Source organism: Ctenopharyngodon idella, chromosome 15 (assembly GCF_019924925.1).
Source record: "Ctenopharyngodon idella isolate HZGC_01 chromosome 15, HZGC01, whole genome shotgun sequence".
Lineage (NCBI taxonomy): Eukaryota > Metazoa > Chordata > Actinopteri > Cypriniformes > Xenocyprididae > Ctenopharyngodon > Ctenopharyngodon idella.
The window spans coordinates 3,655,167-3,683,019 of NC_067234.1; the positions used below are offsets into that span (position 1 = coordinate 3,655,167).

The 27,853-nt window shown below is 35.8% G+C and overlaps 1 protein-coding gene across 5 annotated transcripts in view; it reads left to right on the forward strand.

Annotated features, from left to right (window-relative positions):
* The window catches only part of LOC127496305 (sialic acid-binding Ig-like lectin 14), a 139,998-nt gene that overhangs the window by 42,351 nt on the left and 69,794 nt on the right, over positions 1 to 27,853 (forward strand). Inside the window, exons 1-3 of one of the 5 annotated variants that reach the window (XM_051864193.1) lie at positions 13,957 to 14,036; positions 17,277 to 17,336; positions 17,480 to 17,860. In XM_051864193.1, coding sequence (XP_051720153.1) covers positions 17,297 to 17,336; positions 17,480 to 17,860 — 421 coding nt within the window. In that variant the 5' untranslated portion in view covers positions 13,957 to 14,036; positions 17,277 to 17,296. Of the gene's footprint in view, positions 1 to 13,956; positions 14,037 to 17,118; positions 17,153 to 17,276; positions 17,337 to 17,479; positions 17,861 to 27,853 lie in introns of those variants that run through there. The other 4 variants (XM_051864191.1, XM_051864187.1, XM_051864192.1 and 1 more) reach the window with 4 other exon arrangements.

Below are 27,853 nucleotides of genomic sequence, written 5' to 3' on the forward strand. Positions count from 1 at the left end.
CAAGATCATTCTAGACTTAAAGTTGGATGGGTAGGCCAGTTGTTCCATTCTAACTTTTCTTCCAAATCTAGAGGTACAGCAATTATTATTAATAGGAATGTGCCTTTCACTCTGTCATCTTTAGATGTAGATCCAGCTGGTAGATATGTCATCGCAACAGGTATTTTATATTATATGCCAGTCATTTTAGCAAACATTTATGCACCTTATTGGGACGACAGCAACTTCTTCACAAAGTTTATTTCTTGCCCCTCCCGAATACTGACACTTATCACTTGATCCTGGGAGGGGATATGAATTGTGTTCTGTCCCCTATGTTAGATCGTAGCTTATCTACAACTGGGGTTGTATCTAAGTCAGCCCAAGCAATTTGACTTTTCCTGGATACATATACTATAGCTGACACTTGGCGATTTCAAAATCCTAATTCAAGAAGTTATTCTTTTTTTTTTCACCAGTACACAGAACTTACTTTTATTCTTTATAGATAAGGCTCTCCTCTCCAAAATTAACTATTGTGAGTATCAAGCAATTTTTATTTCTGATCACGCACCTCTACAATTGATATTAGGCATCCTATATACACGTGCTAACTATCGTCTGTGGTGGCTGAATACTTTACTTTTATCTGATGAATGTTTTGCTAATGTTATATCAAAAGAGATATCTGAATTTTTGGAACAAAATATGACCCCAGGTATGCCATCCTCAATAATATGGGAGTCAGCGAAAGCCTACTTACGGAGGCAGATTATATCACATAGCTTTAAGGTGAAGAAAGTCCAAACAGCCCATCTTGATAAACTTACTAATGATATTTTACATTTGGACACATTACTGGCCCAAACCCTATCAGTTGAGCACTTTAAACAAAGAATTGCATTTTGGAAGACAAAATACAACTTCTATACAAATACTGTATAAAACAGAAAATTTAATAATTCAATTGTTAAGAAATACAGTACAAATTTTAAATGAAATACTTTTAACAAGAGGAATTGAGGAATTGAAAAAATAAAAATTGCATTTCTATCTTATAAGTTAGGGTTATTATCATGATGAGATCATAATTTTACTTTTGAAACAGAATTGTGCTGTTTACTGTTAGCTTTGTATTTTAGCTAGTGTTTTCCAAATCAGTTTTAAATTGTTTTCCTCAATATTTGACTGACCCCTGTGGCCTCCATTTAGCTCTGATAATACATGTGGTCAAACATTACATTGTTACATTGTTTAATTCAGAATTCTATAGCTATATAAGTGTAATGAGTAAAATCAAAAACATACAAAAGGTCCATGATTCTGCACCAGAAGTGACAGACACATAAAGAGCTCCTCCTCCAAATCTCCAGGAGTCAGCTGGATCCTTAATAAAATGAGACAAAACGCAGAAATCGCTCCACAAATGCAAGTTTGTCTGTCCATGTAATTTTCAACCGATTTATGAATTAGAACAGAACATTACCGTTCCACTCCACATTGTCCAATAAAATTTGAACTTATTGTGCCAGATCACGATGGGTTGGTGTATTATACATGATAAACGGGCATTGATGAATTATGTAATAAAATTTATATGGATTTTTAATTAAATCGACACTAGCTTTGATTGATGAAAAAAAAAGTTTTTTGTTTTTTTTTGTCTTCCGTCGAGCTATAGGCACTCACTGAAAGAACAAAGGCTCACAGACCGGAAAATTAGTCTGAAGCATTATGGCAACACCTCAGTCTTACGGATATGTAAAAATAACAGGAATTTTCCGACTTTTGAGTGATTCGTTACTATTGTAAACATTTTCATGTTAATTATAATTCAAATTTATTCTATTTTATTGACCACAATATTATCATTGCTATTTGAGAGGGGCACTTTTGATTAATTTTGAAAAACGGCAGGGGCTTAAAGGTGCAATATGTAATATTTCTGTCAGCTGCTGGGGGTAATATTTCGCTAGAGGCCTATTCAAAACAAGGGCGTAGCTTGATGACGCCAAGTTTGAGTGTGGAATCTTGGGACATGTGGTTTTCACCCCAACGGCCGGTGGAAAAGAATTGGGATAGGACTCGGGAAGAAATCATGTTCATGGATGCGATTATTAACGTTACTGTAGTATGAAGCAGTGCAGGACCGAGTGTTGTAGGAGCTGAACGAGATTGGTGGAGCGATTGCGCAACACACGCCGTGAGCAGCGGAACTTTTTTTTATGCCACAGTCGCCGGCGCTGCTTCCGCTTTTCCGGTCATGAGTATGAGGTAACGCAGCTCTGTTTATCATATTAGATACATTTGAGTGTGTTGAAAATGATGTTATAACGTTACTCTGTGCGTTCGCTCGACAGCTGCTGTGAGATGCTTGTTGCACACTGCAGTAAGCTAGATAGATTTTAGAATATCATATTAAAAGCTGGATGGCTTATGTTGATAAATGGCATGCAATTAATTTTAAAACATATTGTATGATGGAGAAAATGCTGTGTTACTGTTACTAAAAATAAAGCTGCATCTGATTATGCTATGTTAGCTACTTCACAAAATAGTGTTTTTCTCTGAGGCATGGTAAAGCATGGTACTCGCAAAAAAATCAAGAAAATTAGATTTAAACGATAAGACTAAACGTGTTGAGCTATGTAACAATAATTCATTTTGTCCATGGTTTCTACAAAATAAAACCGGAAACCGAGGTTAATGTGGGTATGATGCAATTGACAGGCGACTCCTCACACGTCCCGGAGCCTTGGTTAAAATTGCAATTTTCTCACGATTTACAAATAGTTGCAAACATTTGGGATATTGTAAGTACTCAAGTAAACAAAATATATAACACTGGCCTAGTGGTTTTTGGATATTTTCGGCCACCTTACCATGTATTTATCAAAATTTTACACATTTTACATACATTTCATTTTTTATATGCAAAATCCATACTAAGACTATGACATATGATGTAAACAATATGCTACGCATGTATATGTAATTTGTAAACTACACATACAGATGCATATGTGTATTAATAATTATATATGAGACATACATGTCAACGTATGCATTATACATACATGAACATATTTATATACAATAAATATATGGAATTGTTCCATTTTCTAATAGTTTTCATATATGGCTGTGCATATATGTTTTCAATCTATATGAGCATATATTTCATGTAAGGAATAACTGATGATGGGCCATTGAGGTGGTAATGCGGCAAAGCACTCCTAAAGACACTGTTCCGATGTTGTATTTCAAGAATTTTTTCAGGTTTTGTCCTTAAAACACTGTGTGTGGGACTAATTTCTTACGCATCACATCCCAAGCCTCCATTCCTAATATCAAAACATCATTTCAGAACTAGTAACGAAGGCTTGAGCCTTGATAGCAGATACAGTTATTAACGCAGAGAGAGAGAGAGAGAGAGAGAGAGATCGAGATCAAATTTAATTACCTATTTATCCAAAAAGGAGTGTTTTTTTTTTTTTTTTTTTCCTTCTCTACAACACAATAATCCTCTATCTCCAAACACAGGGGAGAGAGGAAAAAAAAAAACAAAAAAAACAAACACAATTTAACTCAAAAACATCCCAAAAATCAAATCATTCTCCACAACAGAACATAAAACATTTTTAAAACACCAAATGTGAACTCCACATTATTTGTAGTACTATAAAAGTTGAAATCAACTTTCAATCTGGCTTTCCTCATTCTAACAAAAACCTTCTATCAAAAATAACTCTTCTACCTTATTCCTTCTGCTGAGGTAGATAGCCATTTTTGCCTGTACAAAATTAAACAGTCTGCTACAAGCAGTAATAAACTGTTTCCCTCTGCAAACAAAAAGGACAATTTTTACTTAGATTGGGATTAACAACAGAAATGAAAGCATTAACAGCCACAATACCATGTAGGATTTTCCATTGTAGATCTCCTGCCCTTTTTGTCAACAGTGGTTTGTATATCGCTCTCCATACAGGTCTGGTCTCATTGTCAAGCCCTAGATGAGCTCTCAAAGGAGTATCAACCTGACCACTTAGTTTGCCTTTATTTAAAACTTTAACAAACATTTTATACATGATTTTTCCCCCCATGACATCAAACTTATTTGTAAGAGTCTCTCTAGACTCTAACAGTTGACCAGTGCAGTCTTTAAAATCAGGAACAAGTGTCAATTCAGGAAAAGGATCATCAAACATTGGTTGACAGGATTAATACGGTAGTCATTTAGCAAAGAGAGTTCAGTCTTTGTAAGTTCACATTTCCAACTGTTGAGCAGTTGATTTATGACCCTGATTGAACCAATTCCCACATGAGAGGCTAGACTTTCAGCCTCAATCAAATTAGGTCCACATAGATCAACCACATGTCTCAATGTAATAATCCCAGCTGAACAGAACATCATCACGAATGATCCTGCTAAATGTTCTACAGGTGCTGGTCATATAATTAGAATATCATCAAAAAGTTGATTTATTTCACTAATTCCATTCAAAAAGTGAAACTTGTATATTATATTCATTCATTACACACAGACTGATATATTTCAAATGTTTATTTCTTTTAATTTTGATGATTATAACTGACAAATAAGGAAAATCCCAAATTCAGTATCTCAGAAAATTAGAATATCACTTAAGACCAATACAAAGAAAGGATTTTTAGAAATCTTGGCCAACTGAAAAGTATGAACATGAAAAGTATGAGCATGTATAGCACTCAATACTTAGTTGGGCTCTTTTTGCCTGAATTACTGCAGCAATGCGGCGTGGCATGGAGTCGATCAGTCTGTGGCACTGCTCAGGTGTTATAAGAGCCCAGGTTGCTCTGATAGTGTTGGGTCTGGCATATCGCATTCTTCCTCTTCACAATACCCCATAGATTTTCTATGGGGTTAAGGTCAGGCGAGTTTGCTGGCCAATTAAGAACAGGGACACCATGGTCCTTAAACCAGGTACTGGTAGCTTTGGCACTGTGTGCAGGTGCCAAGTCCTGTTGGAAAATGAAATCTGCATCTCCATAAAGTTGGTCAGCAGCAAGAAGCATGAAGTGCTCTAAAACTTCCTGGTATACGGCTGTGTTGACCTTGGACCTCAGAAAACACAGTGGACCAACACCAGCAGATGACATGGCACCCCAAACCATCACTGACTGTGGAAACTTTACACTGGACCTCAAGCAACGTGGATTGTGTGCCTCTCCTCTCTTCCTCCAGACTCTGGGACCCTGATTTCCAAAGGAAATGCAAAATTTACTTTCATCAGAGAACATAACTTTGGACCACTCAGCAGCAGTCCAGTCCTTTTTGTCTTTAGCCCAGGCGAGACGCTTCTGACACTGTCTGTTGTTCAAGAGTGGCTTGACACAAGGAATGCGACAGCTGAAACCCATGTCTTGCATATGTCTGTGTGTAGTGGTTCTTGAAGCACTGACTCCAGCTGCAGTCCACTCTTTGTGAATCTCCCCCACATTTTTGAATGGGTTTTGTTTCACAATCCTCTCCAGGGTGCGGTTATCCCTATTATTGTACACTTTTTTCTACCACATCTTTTCCTTCCCTTCACCTCTCTATTAATGTGCTTGGACACAGAGTCAGCCTCTTTTGCAATGACCTTTTGTGTCTTGCCCTCCTTGTGCAAGGTGTCAATGGTCGTCTTTTGGACAACTGTCAAGTCAGCAGTCTTCCCCATGATTGTGTAGCCTACAGAACTAGACTGAGAGACCATTTAAAGGCCTTTGCAGGTGTTTTGAGTTAATTAGCTGATTAGAGTGTGGCACCAGGTGTCTTCAATATTGAACCTTTTCACAATATTCTAATTTTCTGAGATACTGAATTTGGGATTTTCCTTAGTTGTCAGTTATAATCATCAAAATTAAAAGAAATAAACAATTGAAATATATCAGTCTGTGTGTAATGAATGAATATAATATACAAGTTTCACTTTTTGAATGGAATTAGTGAAATAAATTAACTTTTTGATGATATTCTAATTATATGACCAGCACCTGTATATTGAATCGAGTGCCATGCACTACTGGCTCTTTCAACAGCCAAGGCAGGAACTCACAGCTTGCCATTCTCTTTTTGTGGAACATCCCTGTAAGGTTGAAAATATCCAAAAATATTTTAAAATGAACAAAGACATTTGCTTTACTTGTTTCAACCCCCTCTCTCTTGCTTCAAGTGCCATTTGGAAGGCAAAGAGGTGTTGATAGTGATCAAGGCCTATAGACCTACATCGGAGGTCTACAAATTGTCACACCTTTAATACAGTGGGGGAAGTTTTAATCTTCTGATTGGTCAGTTTGAATGTCTCACATTTGGGTTTCAGTCACATCGTCAAAGAAGGGATAAAATAAGATTGTAACTGTTGCTCTGTCTCTTTGATTCTTGGCTTTTCTTGGGCGGGCTCGCTCTCTCTCGCGCTCTCTCTCATAACTTTTTACATACATGCTGGGTACGATTAATGGTATATGATTTTATCATCTCATACATCTATTTTGTAATTACTTTAAGTGTAACCATAATCAGATATGGTCATTAAACTCTTTATATTACAAATGATGTGCTAACTAGTTTTGATTTAGTATTAACATTAATGTGCTCCCTATTGCAATACAATATTGTCACACTATAGCAACGCTCTCCCACATATTTTGCTATTAGAACTGCGCTTATTTCCGTTGTTAGTATAAGTTGCAGTGGGTGGTAATAGACAAGAAATGTACAGTTTTCTGCCATCTTGCTGATAACATTTCTTAAGTCATTCGGCGACCCTACCGCCTGAACCCCTGTAGGCGGACCACCCTTACACCACAGTACTCTGTAACAGAGATCCACTAGAGGCAGGTTGCAGAGAACCCCAGTTCAGGTTAATTAAACAAACTTAACCATACATAAAACAAAGTCTTGGCCTGGCAGAACATGAACATGAACATGAACATGAACATGAACATGAACATGAACATGAACATGAACATGAACATGAACATGAACATGAACATGAACATGAACAAACCTTACCCACTGTGGTACAGGGACAATGCATGACAGAGAACAAGGCAAACATGAGGACTTAAAAGCACAGAGACTAATGACTAACAAGGGACACCTGTGAACAATCAACCAATAAACCAATGACAACAACACACATGAACAGAGGAGCACACGGCAGGATCACATGAGGACAAGGGAATCACATGACATGGGAGCACATGGCAAAACATAAACATAGCAAAGAGACATAAACATGAAACTACAAAATAAGACATGAAACATGAACAAAACCAAAACTAGATGTGACATACTGTTTCATATGTGAACACCTGAATCCCTTCATGAAGAGTGTAATGACTGAGACAAATCAGACACAATTATTTGTTATAGGTAACCAATAATTGTTTAAAGCACTCTGGGGCCTGTCCCCCATCCCCCGAAAAGTTCTATGTTACAAGTTTTATTGCGCAAAGAATGTGGCTGCCACATGGAAGAGCAGAGAAGAGACACAGAAACGTGCATCTTTCCTGCATTTTCCCCACAGAACACAGACTCTCCTGCATTAATTTATAGACAGACCGTTCTATAAATGAACATGCACATCCCTAGGAAATGGTATCCATTATTGCTGTTGTTGTATTGCACTCATTGTATTCACATGTTTTATGATACATTTAAGAGAACTTCAATTATGCCATGTTTAGTGTCTATGGGTTTGTATCGAGAAGATTTAAATGCTTGTGTATGCGGTATGTCCATACCTGTGCAACACATCAGTATTACAAGAATCTGGTCAACAACTAAGAGGTGTGACTTTGACCAGAGGTTAAAAGCCAGTGAACAATGCCACTCCCTCTCTTTCTTTGCTTCTTGGACGACTGAAGAGACCCCCTTCTTGCTGCAGGCCTGCAGGCCTCGGCCTACAACCCGGCCATGTGCTCATCTGTAAGTTGTTTCATAGTACTTCATCTAACGCAGAAGATACTGGCAACAACTTCGGACCGAACCATCAAGATTACAACCCAGTCTGCAGATCCGATGCTCCTCAGCCTAAAGGCATCTTGCAAGTATCGTACATTTGAACACTAAACAGCAGTTTAGTATTGATTTGTAAAACTTACCTTTGTCAGCAAAGGTGTTTTATTACTGAGGAACCTGATGATTCTTTTCCAGATTGTCTTTGACTTTTTCCTATAGCTCCATTCCCGGTTCAACTCTTTCATTGCTCATTCTTACCTACGTATGTGTGTGACCTGCGTGTATGTTATGTGTTTGTTAGTTTAGTTATGTGTTTGTGAGTTAGTTAATAAAGATTGTGCACAATACATGTTTGGTTCTGACTCCGTCTGCTAATAAATTGCCTCTTAAGTGATTTAGATCCTGACTACATGCTCTGAGTAGCACGGTACAATAAGAATGTTATTTTTCATAACCTGGAAATGAACATTTCTTAGAATTAATAAACAATCAACACTGAGTGTTCACTGGACGAACAGGTTAATTGATTGTAATATTAATCTTAATGTAGCTACATCCAGTTAATCTGATTAACTGATTTACATATTCATAATTAATCATAATTAATAATCATAATGAGTTATGAATAATTATTAATATTTCCCCTTTGAGTTAATTCGCTACAAGAGCCCTTCCACAAGTCCGTTAGCAAAGGGTACATGAGATGGTCTCTTCAAGGAAGTAATTTTATCATTTATGGTCATGTGACCTGAATGGTGAATCCTTGCGATTCACTTTAAAGCTAGATATGGCGGGAGAGTTTGAGTTAACGTATTATCAGATTAATTCAAGTTGTTTAGTTTAGTTGTGATATTATTGCACACATTTTCGTCATGCATTTCAGAAATACATTTCATAGGTAAGATATGTTTTTAATATTAGATACGGTAGGTAAATGTGACTGTACCTGCAGGGTTAAAAGAAGAGATGAAAGTATGTATTAAAAACTTGATTATAAAATTTATATTTATTTGCAACATATTAACAGCTAAAACAAGTTATTCCTGTTGTTGCCATAGATATGTATGCATAGATGCCACATTCAACCTCTCCAGACACGTTGGTGCGTCTGCCATCTTGGAACGGTCAGTGTGTTGTCACTTTAATATTGAGTTCATACGTTGTACACAAACCAACACATTCTCACCTGTGAAAGGTTATCCCATTTCAGGAACTGAAATCTCAATGGTTTCACAACCAGATGATGCGCAATGTTGTGGCATCATTGATTCATACTGTGAGTGACGACACACTGACCGTTCCTAGATGGCAGGTGCGCCGATGTGTCTGGAGTGGTCGAATGTGGAATCTACGTATATATATCTATGGCTCCCTTCGCCAAGTGTGTTCCAAATGGTTTCATTATGACACACAAGTGCCCTGCTCCCCAAACTTAAGTCCCCACTTCAAGGGCTCTGCTCTTCAGAGTGAGTAGGGCATAGTAATGCTCACTTCCGATTGATTTTGGCTAAAAACATTCATCAGCTCACACATCAGTTGTGGTAAATGGAAGCTCAAGCATGCTGAACAAGGTTCAGTCTCGTGTTACACAGAATGTTCAAGCTTCAGTAAGAACCAATGAGGTTCATTCTCATGCTTCAAGCAAGTACGTTTGACCTTCTGTCTGTGTTCGCTGATCAATGTTTATATGTGAATAAAAGCCTACATTCAATCTGCTCATCATATAAAGAGATTGAGTCTTCAGAAAATTTGGACTAAACCGCTTGATTCATATGGATTAGTTGTATGATGAACTTTTTGAAGTGACAAAATTGTAGTTGCTTGCATTGTCAATGGAGGGACAGAATTTGTGTTTTGAAGATAAATGAAATCTTACAGGTTTGGAACAATATGAGGATGAGTAATTAATGATCATTTGCACATGCTCATCCCAAACTTTGTTAATGAAACATTTAACGTCGAATCATTAACGTTAATCTTGTACCTGTACAAAAAGATACATTAATTAAAATCACATTGGCATCAGGAAAGTTAGTTGTGCAAAAAGTCTAGCATCATTTGTTTGCAGATACATGGTTTGATATCTAATGCAATACAATTTTATGAGTGGTTATTGCATCTTTTTATTTTATTCACAGTATACTTGGATATTATTTTACGCAATAGTTTTATACAAAAAAAAAAAAAAAATGCATATTTGAAATGCTGCTTTGGCTTTGTGACAGACATGGTTTGCAGAAATGCAGTTCATCAAAATTAATGGCTACTGCACTGACAATGAAAAAGGGAAAGTTGCATTTTAAAGGGTTAGTTCACCCTAAAATGAAAATTCTGTCATTAATTCCTCACCCTCATGCCGTTCCACACCCATAAGACCTTCGTTTATCTTCGGAACACAAATTAAGATATTTTTGTTGAAATCCGATGGCTCAGTGAGGCCTGCATAGCCAACAATGACATTTCCTCTCTCAAGATCCATTAATGTACTAAAAACATATTTAAATCAGTTCATGTGAGTACAGTGGTTCAATATTAATATTCAAAGCTTTGGAGTGTTATGAATCAGCATGTCGAATCATGATTCGGATCGCGTGTCAAACCACCAAACTGCTGAAATCACATGACTTTGGCACTCCGAACCGCTGATTCGACACGCTGATTCATAACGCTCCGAAGCTTCATGAAGCAGTGTTTTGAAATCAGCCATCACTATATAAGTTGTTATTTTGTTTTTTTTTGGCGCTCCAAAAATATTCTTGTCGCTTTATAATATTAATATTGAACCACTGTACTCACATGAACTGATTTAAATATGTTTTTAGTACATTAATGGATCTTAAGAGAGGAAATGTCATTGCTGGCTATGCAGACCTCACTGAGCCATGGGATTTCAACAAAAATATCTTAATTTGTGTTCCGAAGATTAATGAAGGTCTTACGGGTGTGGAACGGCATAAGGGTATGTAATAAATGACATTATTTTCATTTTTGAGTGAACTAACCCTTTAAGGACAAACAGGAACTACTCAGTAATGATTTAGAAATTTGGGTGGAGCATACTTTTCTGAATTAAGAAACAGACTACTGTATGTTATAAATCACACCTGCCTGAAGCTTCATTTTCAAGAGGTCCTGACGTTCTCCACTAGGGGTCAGTATACTCACGGCTTTATGGATTGCTCTCCTTCACAAAGGCAGGGTTGCACATTTCCCAGTTCTGCACTGAAAATTGTTCCTGTTCAGGCTCCAGTGCTGATGGCAGATGGCAGTAACAGATGTGATTTCCTCTAGTTTTGCCACACTGCACTCTTTCTTTAACAGTACTTTCCAATGCTTTTCTCTTCCCAGGGCACCCTTGAAAGGGACGTTGTCTTTTGGGACATCCTTAGTGAGCTTTTCATTTCTCTGAATATTTCTTCCTGGGTCCTGAGTCAACCGAGGCCTTGATGTTCCATTGCCCATGATATATAGTGAGATGTGGGAAGATGTGGTGAAATCTCTAATTATCACAGTCAGATATCCTATTTTCTGACAGAGTTTGATTACAGGAGGAGCTGTGTGGATGTTATTGAAACGACTCATAGAACATATTTTCCTGAAAAAAATGTATATTTTGCTGAGTTAGACACGTTCCTGGGTCAACATATTTTGTTGATCCTGGAACAACATTCCTGTGCGAAAATTTATTCTTAACCATATCCCTAGCCCTAAACCTAACCCTACCAGTGGCGTGCAGTGGTGTTCTGAAATGAGGAGGCAAATTTTTTTATTTATTTATGAATCAATGTAAATTCATGTGCATTACTCTTAACGTTGACACATCTTCCTTGTTAAATGAACATTACTTTACATTACATCAAAAAAGTAAAAAAGAAACCAAATACAATTCTATTTTGTAATTTTACATTAACAATGTATTGTAATAAATGTTCTATTTATCAAAACCAAGTCAATCTCATCAAGTTAGTGTTTTAAGCATTTCTACATTCATTCCAAAATAATAACTAAAGGCAATAATAATTTAAACAATATATTTTATTTGTGTATGGATGTTTTTCTTTTTAATAGTCAAATTAGGCTATTTTGGATCATCAGTCATGCTCCATAAACACCGTCTGTCACAGACACAAATTGTATTTTTAATTTCACCAAGCTGATTGCACTAAAAACCCCCGCAGTCATCGTGTTTTCAGTCCATTTCAAGTTTGATTTTGACGTGACATAAAGCAGTGATATCTAACTGGGTGATCTGTTTACTTACTTTTCATTTAGTCTTCCCATTGACGCCATCATTTGTTCATTCAAACTGATGCGCGGAACGTGCATGTAAATAAGAGGCGGGATTTATCGCACAAACCAATCATATCCAATCATAACCAATTACATCCAATCATAGCGCGATGGAGACATTGCCTCCTCTCACGTGACTTTCCCCCATTCATTCTCAATTACCCCCCACAAAACCCACTGCACGCCGGGGGTCTGATGGTTTTCTATGGTTTTCTATGAGAGCAAAGGGAGGCATGACTCCTGCTGTAACTTTACCTGCAGGTGTCGCTGTTTTTAATGTCAATTTGTAATATTTGTGTTGTTTTATATGTAATATGGATTATTTTCTCATCCTATTTATTTTTGAGGAGGCACTGCCTCCCTTGCCTCCTCGGAGGAAACGCCCCTGAACCCTACCTATATGTTATCCATAACATGGTAAATGATAGGTGAACAACACTGATGTAGAAGCACCTAACCCTCGTCGTAAGCCTAAACTTGACAAAGATTTTGATCCAGGAACATGTTGCACTTAGTGAAATCAGGTTCTGTCTTGGTGCGACATCTCTTCTCTAATGACATGTTTACTGGCATGAGGGCGGGACAGCCTGTCACTCACATGAGATCACAGCAATAGCAAACCACAACCATCCAACCATCCAATCAATTCCAGATGGAAAAAAATTAAGTCGCGCTCTACATTTTTTCTTGATAGAGGAAGCCATTTCACTCAGATATACATCACAATAGGGAAGAAAAGACTATCTCAACTTCCGTTTCATGCCAACTTTCATTTTGAACACAAACTGAATGATATATACAGTTTCTGAAGAAAGAAGACAAGCAGAAGTAGTCCCACCCCTATACCAATAAAGAAATGTTCTTATTTACACCCATATATCTTAAGAATGCTAGGAAGTTTTGATTGTCAGTCTGCATATCATGTCAAACGTCTCTCCTTGAAACTTTAGTGCGAACCTGAGCCCATTTAAGGTCCATGAGATGACCACATACATGACTCCTTTATGTAAAAGTGTTTGCAGTAACCGCTGTCCAATATCAACTGAAAATCTTACTTTTCAAATGTCCAATTATGCCACTAAGTCTTTGTAGTGAAGAGAATGTAATCCTGCTCGAGTTTTTAATGGCAAGCCTGTGTGTGCGACTTCAAGAGAGCAAACAGAGTAATTCTGTTGTACTTCATTTACATATTTATTTTATTTTGTTTTTTTCAATCTCTTTACTTTGTTCTTTCCATTTCAAGGTTTTTAACATCACAGGGCAATGTTGTGAAGCAGTAATTTACAAAGAAAACTTGTTGAATCTGTTCTGGTCAGACAAAGTCTGCTCATTTTTATCATTTCATCTCCTGATTCCTGCTGTTTCTCTATCTCTTGGACTGCTAGAGGACATAATGATTGATTTTGGATGTCAGAGAAAATTCAGTGTTGACTGGTTGTAGATACCAGATAAAATGGAAATCTTGTGATGGGAGGTGTAGTAAAGCAGCTAAGAATAGGAATTCTGCTTTGGTCAAACCACCTAAAGATGCATATTGCTGTTTGTTTTGATCAAGTAATAAACATTCATTCTCTTCTAGATCTGATCTTCACTCTGATGTCCAGCGTCCTCAAGGGATTCAAGAGAAAATGAGAAATGAAATAGAGGTCTGAATTCTCAGAAGTCTGTGAGGCACAATATACTTCCTGTTCTTTTTTTAAGCAATATCTCTGGTTTGCATTAGAATTCAGTCATTCAGTCAGTCAGTCAGTAAAGGCACACCAGTCACACTCTGAAAAATAAGGTAGGCTCCCTTTCTTTTTAAAAATAATTATCAAGATAAAATGAATGAAAAATATTCCTGATTCTAAGCATAGTGATAATATTTAGATCTAAAAAGAAATGTCTGTGTATATGAAATTTTATGAATGAGAAAATACAATATACATACAAAGAGGTATTGCTTTATTTAATATGTTCTTCTGTTAATATCATTTAGTATACGGATACAGTTATTTATTAAAGTTAATTTCCATTATTTATATTTGATTGCTTATTGATTATTGCAAGATACGGAAGCCCTAAACGGCCATGGATTATTATTTTTTTCTATCTTGTTTTGTCGCGATCACGACTTAATTTTCTCGTGATCTCGAGATAACAAAAGTTGTTTTGTCGTGATCACGACTTATTTTCTCGTGATCTCGAGATAACAAAAGTTGTTTTGTCGTGATCACGACTTATTTTCTCGTGATCTCGAGATAACAAAAGTTGTTTTGTCGTGATCACGACTTATTTTCTCGTGATCTCGAGATAACAAAAGTTGTTTTGTCGTGATCAAGACTTACTTTTATCGTGATCTCGAGATAACAAAAGTTGTTTTGTCTTGATCACGACTTAATTTTCTCGTGATGTCGAGATAACAAAAGTTGTTTTGTCTTGATCACGACTTAATTTCTCGTGATCTCGAGATAAACAAAAGTTGTTTTGTCGTGATCACGACTTATTTTCTCGTGATCTCGAGATAACAAAAGTTGTTTTGTCTTGATCACGACTTAATTTTCTCGTGATCTCGAGATAACAAAAGTTGTTTTGTCGTGATCACGACTTATTTTCTCGTGATCTCGAGATAACAAAAGTTGTTTTGTCGTGATCAAGACTTAATTTTCTCGTGATCTCGAGATAACAAAAGTTGTTTTGTCTTGATCACGACTTAATTTTCTCGTGATCTCGAGATAACAAAAGTTGTTTTGTCTTGATCACGACTTAATTTTCTCGTGATCTCGAGATAACAAAAGTTGTTTTGTCGTGATCACGACTTATTTTCTCGTGATCTCGAGATAACAAAAGTTGTTTTGTCTTGATCACGACTTAATTTTCTCGTGATCTCGAGATAACAAAAGTTGTTTTGTCGTGATCACGACTTATTTTCTCGTGATCTCGAGATAACAAAAGTTGTTTTCTCGTCATCACGACTTATTTTCTCGTGATCTCGAGATAACAAAAGTTGTTTTGTCGTGATCAAGACTTAATTTTCTCGTGATCTCGAGATAACAAAAGTTGTTTTGTCTTGATCACGACTTAATTTTCTCGTGATCTCGAGATAACAAAAGTTGTTTTGTCGTCATCTCGACATAAAAGTTCTTTTTACAGTGATTGATTCTGAAACACACTGTACCCGGATTCTACTGTTGCTATAGTAACGAACACAACTTTCACGCGCATCTGATCGACGGATAAATCATGCGCTCTTATATCTTGTGGATATTTCAGCAAAATGTTTATTTCACTTAATAATAAAGTTTACAATAAATAAATACATATAGGCTAATCAATCACTGTTCAATAAATGTACGCTAAACATTTTATTTGTGTAATTAACATGTTTAATGATCAACAGAGCATTCAACATCTCAAGCGCAGCCAGAGTACCTTCAGAAAGATGCCAGATTATTCTATAATTCTATAAATTATTCGATTAAACCCACTTTATTTTCCTCATTCGTTTGAAATAAAATTATATTACATAATGTGTTTGTTATTTTTATTCGTCATGTAGGATAGGCTGTGATATCATTAAACTGTCTTCCTCCAGCTTCCATTAAAAAGAGGTGCAATACTCCAGATTTCCAAAAAACAAAACTTTAATCCAGTTGATATAGGCTAAAACAATCTTGGGAGGCTGTTTGAGAAGAGTGTTTATGTATGTGTGTTGTTTCCAACAAAGAAATGTAGAAAATAGGTTACACACTATCACTGAATTAAATGACATAGGCTATAAATCATATTTCTTATCAATATACATTGAGTTGAGTGAACGAACACTGAAACTGCGACGATTAAAATGGCGTCTTAAAGATACACAATAAGGTGCAAACAGAATACTATACAGTGACATCAAAATTAGCTTTAATAAGCAATAAGTTTAGTATCACACCGAACTATTGCGGTCGTGAAACTGTGGTGAGTCATGCACTAGTCAGAACGATAACAGATACACTTTCAAGCAAAATAATCATATTCAAGCATTTAACAGTTAAGTTAATTACTTAACGCACACAATACTGCACAAAATAAAGCGATCACGAAGACTCTCTCTGTCCGAAACTCGTACACTCTGGGCCAATATGAACTAATACAGTAAAATGGAAATTTACTGCACATCATCAGTTATATTTGGTAATATACTGACACCTGTTGGCACATTTGTGTAATTACAGCAGAGATCACGAGAAAAACTTTTGTTATCTCGAGATCACGAGAAAATTAAGTCGTGATCACGACAAAACAACTTTTGTTATCTCGAGATCACGAGAAAATAAGTCGTGATCACGAGAAAATTAAGTCGTGATCACGACAAAACAAGATAGAAAAAAATAATAATCCGTGGCCGTTTAGGACTTCCGTAGTTTAGGGCTTCCGTAGGTTTAGGGCTTCCGTAGCAAGATATTTATCTAGTGTATGATTTATATTAGATGCGTATGTATCACATTATTATTACTATTGTTTTTATTTTTTTATTTTTTGCAGATGTAAAGGTCCTTTTGCTCTTAATTTACTCACATGCATATTTCTAGAGAACTGAAACAGGTCGTCTATTAACCACAATAACAAAAAAGAAAAAAAAAAGAAAACCTTCGCACTTGCCCTCTTAAGCGAGGCGAGGCCCATATCTATCTTTATCTTCTTTTTCTTTCGGTTTGTCCAGTATTGCTAATGCTAATCTTAGAATTATGTTAGACTTGTACATACTTCCCTTCTGTCTTGACTCTCTGACTTATGAAATCTCATTGGTATTATCATTGTATTTGCTTCAAGTAATGATTGATTGAATTTGTTATTCCTTTATCAACAAATATCAGTGTCCAACAACCTTGTCTACTGATTCTACTTGCATCAATATGATCAATAAAATCTCAGGTAGATATATATGAACACTATAATTGAAGCCTATCCAGTGCCCTAGATAAAGATTGTTGTATGCGCAAAGTAATCAGTAAACTTTTTTTTTTTTTGATCAATTTCTGTGTTTTTGCCTCTTCAGTTTCTAGAGTCCAGTCCAGCATGGGTGTACGGGCACGAGTTCTTCTCTGCTGGCTTCAGGGTATGATTTTAAAGCATTATTTCCATACATTATATGAATAAATGATTTTTATTTTTTGTAAGATTATTTAAAAAATATATTTCTATTAAAAATTTAAGTGTATATTTTTCACTGATTGTATTATTATTATTATTATTTTACAGTTGTTTGTGCTGTCGTGTTTGGTGATGTTTGGAAGGTGAAGGTAGAGTCTGAAATGGAGGCTCTGGTCTCATCTTGTGTCGTGTTGCCCTGTTCATTCAAATACCCTGCTCAACAACAGCCCTCCAGTCGTATTAAAGGCATGTGGCACATGAAGGACAAATGGGAGGATTTCATCTATCACAGTGATCCTACAAGGGTTCTAGACAATTTCAAGGGTCGTACAAAACTGATTGGGTCACTGGGTGATTTAAACTGCTCCTTGGAGATTGATGAAGTCAAAAACCATGACAACGGCCCGTATTGTTTCAGGGTGGAATTAGAGACATCTAAAATAGACAAATACTCCTTTGTGGATAACTGTGTGACAATTAATATGATTGGTAAGTGTGCTTTTGAGCTGTTAACCTATAATTACAACACCTAAATAGGGTACAAAATAAGAAAGCAGACTAAAAAATGGAAAGAGTCCAAATTATGTTTTTGTGATTAAATAATTAGTAAATAAGCTAATTTTTTATTTAATTTACTATGTGAAATATATGTTTTGTCATTCAAAATATGTATAGAGCAAGCATCAAAACCTGAGCTGCAGGCTGAGACGGCTGTGCAAGAGGGTCAACCCAGCAGTCTTCAAATGCTCTGTCCGGCACACCTGTCCGTCCCATCAGCCCACTCTCAGCTGGAGCCACTCTGGAAATCCCACCATGAGCTATAAGGAAATTGGTCATGGAAAATGGGAAGCAGAATCTCTGCTTACCTTCATCCCAACAAAAGAGGATGATCACAACTCTATCACATGCACAGTCAAGTACCACGGGAGTGTCAAGGGTGAAATGCAAGCCACACAGCGTATCTTTGTGAAAGGTATAACAATAAAACTCTTATATGTATATATTGTTATAAGTGATAATTTTAAGTAATTAAGTGATTTTTTTTTTTTTTTTTTTAACCAGAACAAGCAACTCTCAACCACATCCTCATACCAACCATCTCTGGTCTTGGAGCTGCTCTTTTGGTTGGATTACTGTGTTTCTTCGTTGTCAAGAGATATAAGTGAGTCTGCATATGATTTTATAATAAATATCAATGAGTAATATTAAGCACTGCATTCCTGAAAATATCTGATATTTGAGTAAATTCCTTATATTGAGTAAATTTAAAATTTGAGTAAATTTCGTAATTTTGTGTATAATTGGTTTCTTTTAAAACACACACAAAAAGGAAACTGCACATTAAATTAAAAGTTCAAGATCTATTGAAAAGTAGTATTTTACTAAAGATTTTCATATTAAGTGACAACAGAAGCAGTTATCTATTTTTTTTTTTTTTTTAATTTTAAGTACTGAATATGGTCCAAGATGAACTGAAATGTTTTTTCACTCTTTTGTTAGTGCTCTCTGGTATTCTGTTGTCACCTTATTACTAATTTTCAATGGATCTTGAACTTTGAATTAGTTTGGTGTGGTTTTTTTTTTTTTGATGTTTTGTAAACTGAATCTATGCACCCAAAAAAAAAAATATATATTTCACATACACATCGGTGCAGGAATTTTTCTTATTCTGTTAAAACACTGTACTTATACAGTGAGCATTTGAGAATGCATTATGACAGTGTTACTCAACTCCAGTCCTCAGGACCTTACTGCCAGAATGATTTAGATGTCTCCCTATAATTTAACACACTAAGAAGCTGATGAGTTGAATCAGGTGTTTTAATTATTGAGACATTTAAAGCATTCTGGTAGGTTGGTCCCAAGGACTGGAGTTGAGAAACACTGCATTACAACATTCTGGTATCTTTCAGTAATATTTTGTTTTAAATCACTCAAATCTTTCCCAGGAACCGCATTGCAGATCTCCAATCCAGAAACGACAATAGGTGAGTATACAACAATTCTACCTGGGAACATTATAGTATTGATTTTAAAATTTGTGGCTTTGAGTCCATCTGTGAACTTTGAGTTATTTATAGTAGTGTACTCTAAAAAGCTGATAAAACAAACTTTTACATATATATATATATATATATATATGCAAGAATAATACAAGCTGTTATCAAGGCCAAAGGAGGCCATACACACACGCACGCGCACACACACACACACACACACACACACACACACACACACACACACACACACACACACACACACACACACATATATGTGGTTTACGGGGACTCTCCATAGACATAATGTAGACATAATCATACTGTACAAACGTATGTTCTATCCCCTTACACTACACCTACCCTGAAACCTACCCATCACAGAAAACTGTCTGCATTTTTTAATTTAAAAAAAAATGTCCTCATAAACCATGTTTACATTGTAATAGCAGCAAAAGTTTTTGACAGATTATATATATATAGTTATAAATCTGAATATTACAAGTCAGAATATATATTTATAAGTCTGAATATATAGTTACAAATCAGAATATATGAACATAAATCTGAATATATAGTTATAAGTCTGAATATATAAATGTAAACTCTGTATATGTATATTTACATTTATATATTCAGACTTCTAAACTACACTATTAAAAAAAAGGAAACTTAACTTGTAACTTAACTTTTTCAGTTATCTTTTTACATTGACTTTTTACATTGAAATTGTACTTTACGTTTAGTTGGAATAACTTTATGAAAGTAAAGTGAACTCATTTATTTATTTTTTAGACAGTGCCATGTAAGGATGCTACCTTTTTTTGCGCACCTGTCCAAGTAAAGATTGAGGTTCGTCTAGACAGTGTCTGTAAGACTGGTTAAAATTGCAGGTCTGCAATTCAGCCGTTTTGATTTGTTTGCTGTTTCTTTATTTTTACTGCATTCTGGAATGTAATACCTAGTGAAAAAATAGTATACTTAAGCACAATTTATTCTGATGTACTTTATTATAATTAAATATATTTGTGGCACGGTATAAATTGGTGTACTTAAAGTCTGCTAAATTGGAACTAATTTTGTACTAAATGCATTTTAGTTGTCCAAAAGCAGTGTTGAAGTTCAACTAAAGTTGTATTAAATATACTTGTTTGTGCTAAAGTGGAACTATTCCAAGTACACTTAAGTAAACTTTAAATATACTCTTGTATTTAGGTTTTGAAATGCAGAATTCACTCAGCATCAACTTCAAATGTATTTTGGTGACATTAGAATTGCAATTCAATTACATTGTAAGAATGTTGAACATACATTCATATTATACTGATAACAAACTTTTAGTGATTTTAAAACACATTGCAATGGCATTCCAAGTTAACTTGAAGTGTGCTAATGGCATCATTATAGTGTGCTTCAAATAGGCTACAATAAAGTAATCTTTATAAATAAAGTCACAGCTTAAGAATATGCCTTTTACAGACACCCACAGTATACAAGTAACTTACTTATCCAGTGAACATCAGTGAGACAATGGGAACATATGTATATGTATATTGAATGCAGGAACCAGTACGGGCTGGAATCGAACCCAGGTCGCTGTTGCACAAGAGCACTCAGCTTACCTGTTGCGCCACCACTCAGACATGGATGACAACTATTAATGACAGCACAAATTATATGGATTAAAAGACCGAGAATAGTCTCAATATAGGCACAGTAAGTGGTGCGTGAAAATAAACGTGAAATGGCCTGTAGCTATATAACACGAATGTGCATTAATCTTTAAGCTGTCGAAGAAATAAAACCAGCAGATGCAACATTAAATATCAAGAATGTTTTGCTTCCATTTTACTTGACATGATCTGTCATTAACGCAACATGAAGCAATTGCATAAACCGGCATAACATTAGTTTTATTATTGTGCACGCACTAAAACACAGACAGTTCCGTTCCTTGGTGGAAAAATGTGAACGTGCAGAAATGCTTGTGTTTCAGTGTCATGCAGATGGAATAAAACCATCTGTAACATTTCTCTGCCGATTCTCTGCACGCTTTAACTCTCAACGCACCACAACTGCTCCTGACAAAAACGCAATGAAATGATTTGGTGGTTTGGCGGTCTCGCGTTGCGCTGCGTATTTAAATGTGATGCGTAGATTAAAATTATTTACTTTTCATGCAGTTAACGTTTCTGAATTTATTTGACATTTTAACTTTTTGTGTAATTTTTGAAGACTGGTCAGGATCGGTTTAATAATTAGTTTAATAATTCATAATATTTAATACATAATATATACTCAAAATACATTTCCTGTAAACTTTTATCTAGGCCAATACTATTTTTATACTAAACAAGTAGAACTCAAATACAGTTCATTGAATTGTACATTTAATCATAACAGGTCAACATAGTATTCAACAAAAATAAATGACTTAAGTAGTAGGCTACTTAAATATTTAAAAAATTAAATCATTTTATTTGCAAATTGCTCATTGTTACATTTGAGCTGTATAGGCAAAAGTTGGGTTTGAAAATTCTGCCCTTACAGCCAGTTAGCAGAAACAAACTAGATGTTTCAGTTCATACCTCATGTTTTCTTTGGTTTGCACGAAAAGAAAAACTCATCTAAAAAATTATATAGCATCATCTAAAAATAATTTCAGCATTCTCAGATATAAAATACATGGTGAGACTTGTGTCTTTAGCTACAGTTTCTAGACCCAGTTTCCTTCTGACAAATGTGCCAAAACTGCAACACAGATTCCCAATAGTGTGCACTCCAGCGAGTTCGGTTGTTAAGCAAAAGTACAGCTAAACTGATTGTTGGCGAGTGTGATGGAATTCGCTTTATGGCGTGTTCGAAACATACATCAATCATTGCGGTCTATATTTGTCAATTTCTGGTTCAACCAATGATAGGTGCGACAGTGCGAATTCTCAGCACGATGCTTCAATTTTAATGGTGCAAGAGTTCAAGGTAAGGTATAGGCTATAGCTAAACATAATAAATGGCAACTGTTTTACGATAGAACCCTTACAAAAAAGAAGTTTATTCAAGTGTGCTATTAGTGTACTTATTTTAAACTAAAAATAAGAAAGTATACTTTCAGTCTACTTTTTATATACTTCTCAGAAATATAAAATGGTGGGGTTCCTGATGGTTTCACACTTAATTCTTCACATTAATTCTTAATTATTTTGCAGTTAAAATGTGTCTTTTCTTCTCCACCTGTTTTTGTCTGACCCTGCTGACCCAATGAGCATTTCACTGTCCAATGGTCATGCCTTAACTGCAATTTCTAGTATTGCATTAGTATTGCATCCTTCTCATGGGCATTTAATAATTTTTGACTTTTCAGTCTGAGTTAAATCTCTTTTTTGGCTCATTTTATCTGTAAAAGAAAACGTACCTAATAATTATGCACACCTGAATGTAAGGTGTTTTTCATTTCCAGCCTTCATGAACAATTATATGTCACTTATAAATGATTAAATACAAAATTAACAGTAGTTATTAAGATTAATGTTGTTTGGAATTGGTAAGATGTGTCTGTAAAAAAAAAAAAAAAAAAAAAAAAATATATATATATATATATATGATCAGAAAATCAATGTGCCTAATAATTCTGCAGGCACTGTAGTTTACTAAGAGTATATACTTCAAAGTGTACTTTCATAAACTAAAAAGTGTACAAGTATTAAAATAATAAACTAGTATACTTATAAGTTGCAAACACTTGTAGTACAGATGCAGTTGTAGCAAAATAGCTCAAAAGAAATATGAATAATTAATCATAACTAGTTATAATTAATTATAAATATTTGGGTCAGTTAATAAAATTAACTTAATGTAATAAAATTAATATTATAATCAATTAACCTTTTGTCCAATGAACACACAGTGTTAATTGTTGATTAATTCTAAGAAATGTTCATTTCCAGGTTATGGGAAATAACATTCTTATTGTACAGTACTACTCAGAGCATGTAGTCAAAATCGGCACGATTAGGGACTCCAGTATGAGAGCATATAACACGGACAACTTTACGTGTGACATGAACAAGACTTTATTAACTAGACTAAACACTTAAACTACTCTAACATTCACACACATACATGCATACAGTTTACCAAGGGAAAGAGAGAGCTGAAGTAGAATAGGTAAGCAAGAAGTTACAGCATTGTTTGAAATTCAGCAGATCAACAGCCTTGAGCAAACCATCGGTTTAGTTCTAACGCGCCCTTCTTTAAAAGGGGTAAGGATACTTAATGTATCAAATATTGAGACTAAGTTTGATACTTGCATGTCTCGCCCATTTGAATTAAACTTGTCCTGATGCAATTTGTTGAGGCTCCAGTTGATCCTTGCTGATGTTGTCTTGATGAGAAAGAACCAGTTTGATTCAGAGGATCTTTGGTGAATGGAAGGACAAGGCCAAAGCCTGGCACAAGCTTGGGGTTCCTTAGAAGCTTCTAGCTTCTTAGCATCGTCTTCACATCAGCATTTCTCAGTAAAAGAGAAGAGGAGAGTCTGTGATCTTGTGATCAGTGATTTTAAAGGGTGAAGATGTCACACCCTCTTGAGGTGTGTCGTGGAAATTCCCAATACTAATCTGACTTCACCACTGACAATTCAAACAACCTCCAGTTGTCAATATAATATAATACAATACTACAGTACCAATACAGTACTATAGTACCTTTGAGGTAATTCCCGTCCCGAATATAATACAATACAATACTACAGTACCAATACAGTACAACAGTACCTTCGAGGTAATTCCCATCCTAAATATAATACAATATAATACTACAGTATCTCGAGGTAATTCCCTTCTCGAATACTTCTAATACATTTCCAATACTTCGAGGTAATTCCCCTCCCGTCAAGAAGCTACTATCACTACCTCAATCACAAATGAGCACACAGGTCTTTAGCATCTATACACTCTCACCGTCCTTCTCAGGTGTACGCTGGTCTGACACAGGATCATTAATACTAACTTTGAGTATTACAGCCTCACCCCGAGGGCGACTCTATAGTCTTCCAACACTATCACTGTCTCTGCTGTGGTCTTTTGAGCGTAGAATCTTTAGTACTTCTATTCCTTAGCTGCGTAGCATATACCTGACACGACTTCCAAGTTGCTCTTTGCAGAAATGAAGTTTTATTTACAGCCGGGAGGCCACTCGTCACAACAACAGAGTGAGTCTCAATGAATAGAAAGATACATGCACATTTAAGTCTTACAATTGAGTAAAAATCAATGTCTTCTTTACTGTGATTTGTTCTGGTGATTGGTTTGTAATGATCTAAGCTAATCATATGACTGGTCTTTGACCTGAGCATCCTTAGTCTGCATTTTCTGTACATTTCATGTTGACATAAAATTTCTATCACAGGTGTCTGAGCCAATAAGGAGTATGGAACTTTACGATTCTTTGTGCCTTTGGCAGAATATTAGCATAAGACACTGGATTGGATGAATGAGAGAAGAACCTTCTAGATTCTTATAATACTAATGTGTCACAGAGTTAGCAACATGTAACATTAATTAACAAATAGGAAACGGAAGTTGGAGTCCATCGATACCAAACATGCTACCCATGTGATTTTAGTTAACCATAAATTTTCAACTCTGAAACATTAATACCAAAATAGTTCAAAAAAGAGAATTAATACATAGAATAAACCCTATAAAAGGAAAGTCATGAGATGGGAAAATTGGATACATGTTTATACATTTCTCAAGTGGTTATATATAGAATATATAGGATTAAGAGGGTTTATTTGTCCTTCTCAGAAAGAATGAAGTCAGAGTCACTAGTCTCTGCAAAATTCTTTCTGATCATAAAAGTTCTTATCAGTTTCCCTGTGTCCTGTAACAGGACACCTGGTTCTGCCTGTGTGTTAGCTACGTTTGGGATGCTAGTTGCAGTTTTAGGGGGATGAGTTCACAGAACTTTGAGAGAGTGAGTTTCTGGATAATTCATTAAATATAATGAATAATTGTCTGTCTGATTGGTCCAGATGCTACACAGTACAAATGAGAAATGTAGTTGTGAACTATTGTGCACTTAAAGTTTGCTACTGTTACACCTATAGTACACTTAAACCTATTCTTTTATATACTAAAAAGTGGACAAATTTAGACCCAAGCTGTATTGAATTATTACACTTACAAGTTTACTACTAGTACATTGGTATTAGTATACTTACTAAATAAAGTATACTTAAAACATACTTGATCATTACTTAAGTATACTTAATAAAATTAACTTGAAATATACTTCTTTTTCATAAGGAAATGTTAAACGACCGACAACACTCCAGTGATCTACGTGACTTTTTTCAAATGTTGCCATTTTGATTTTGATGTGAATATAGGCCTTTATAATTTATGTAATTCTGACTCATGTAATTTGTTTGAATGTGATGAGACAAGAAACATTAACAGGGCTGTTTTCGGTTTGAGTGAATGTGTGCATATTTTAAAATAAAACATTATTTACAAACAATTTAAATGCATTACAATAAGTTCTAGTTTTTTTACTATCTTATTCTCTGAAATCCCTTTAAATCCTGGGCCACATTTTGCGAGGCCCCCTAAAGCGCAAGGCCCTGTGCAGATCCCCCATCATTCTTACCGTTTCATTCTTACTTTTATAGTCCAAAATGTCCATTCAGTAGGCTATAAACTCGATAGTACAGTCGGCAATACGAGGATGCGCAATGCTAGAGCTTTTATGTAAACAGGTTGCGTGCTGCATTCATCCAATCAATGTGTAACGACTCAGAAGAGTATTGATCCATTTGCAGTTTTTTCAACAACAAGGGCAATACAGGAATCATAAACCAAGTAACAGGCAGAGGGTCGAGGCAGGCGGCAGACAGGGTAAACTGGAACAGGCAAAGAGGTCGAGGCAGGCGGCAGGCAGGAATAAACAATAACAGGCAGTCAAGTAGGCAGGCAGCTAGAATCACAGTCCAGAATAACAGTCCAATCGATAACAGGCAAACAAACAGGAAAGACCGCTCAGAAATGATAACCGTGGCTGATCAAGACTTCGCACAGAGCTGTGTGAGAATGGGTGTTTTATAGTGCATGGGTAATGAGGTGATTGGCGGCAGGTGCGAGCGTGATCAGTCCCAGGTATGTGGGCGTATGGGAATTGTAGTCCAATAGAACCTAATACTCGGGAGAGGGCTCCCTCTGGCGGCCCAGGAGATCTGGTGCAGAGGACCCAATCATGACACTGACGCTACATGGCAAACCTGCTCTGGAGCAGGTTTTATTCTAGGTTTGAGGTCACAAACCCAAATTGGACCAATCAGCTGTGAGCAAAGTGGCACTTATCTGATGTAATAAAGCCTCTCCTCCTGTATCTCTAACTTCAAATTAAAGTAGTTTAGAGTGAAAGAAATTGAGAGACAAAATTGCTCATCCTTTGCTACTAGTTATTTATTTTATTTATATTATACGAATTATAATGTATAATTCTTATAATATATTCATATAATTATTTTATTAATTGACAATTCATAGCAAACTTTGCTTTTAAATTAATATAAATATAATACATGCATTAATATATAAAGCTTTTAAACAAATTACAGGATTAGTTAACTTTTAAATGAAAATTAGCCGCTTTACTCACCCTCAAGCCATCCTAGATGTTTCTTCTTTCTGATGAACACAATTGGAGAAATATTAAATATCCTGATGCATCCGAGCTCTATAATGGCAGTGATAGGGATCAGTACGAGTATGACAGGGATGAGTATGAGCTGAAGAAAGTGGCTCCATCCACATCCATCCATCATAAACGTACTCCACATGGCTCCAGGGGGTTAATAAAGGCCTTCTGAAGCGAAGCAATGCGTTTGTGTAAAAAAAATATCCATATTTAACAAGTTATGAAGTAAAATATCTAGCTTCCACCAGACCGCCTTCCGTATTCAACGTACGAAGAAAGTGTAAATCTCTTGCAGTTCAAAAAGCTCACGCTACGTCCTATGCCTTCCCTATTCAACTTACGGAAAAAGTGTAACTGACATGACGCCATTTTACACTTTCTTCGTAACTTCAGTATGGAAGGCGGTCTGGCGGAAGCTAGATATTTTACTTCATAACTTGTTTAAAGGCACAATTTGTATTTTTTTTTTTTTTTCGCCGCTAGGGGTTGCTAACCTCTTCATTGATGACGCAGTGAACAAGCGTGGAATCATGGAACTTGTCATCATGCCGATGGATCTAATAAAGTTTATGGGGAAATATTGTTTATGGATGAGTGAATGCATTTATGTTTTTAACATGACCATGATATGAAGCAGGGCGTGCTAATGGGAGACAATTATCAGTGCCACACGCGAGTCCCAGGGGATATAAAGGAACGAGGACATTTCATTCTACCGAACTACTCGCAAAGCTGCTCAAGCTGCTCAAAGCTGCTCAAATACTACTCATACAGGTCAGTTTAT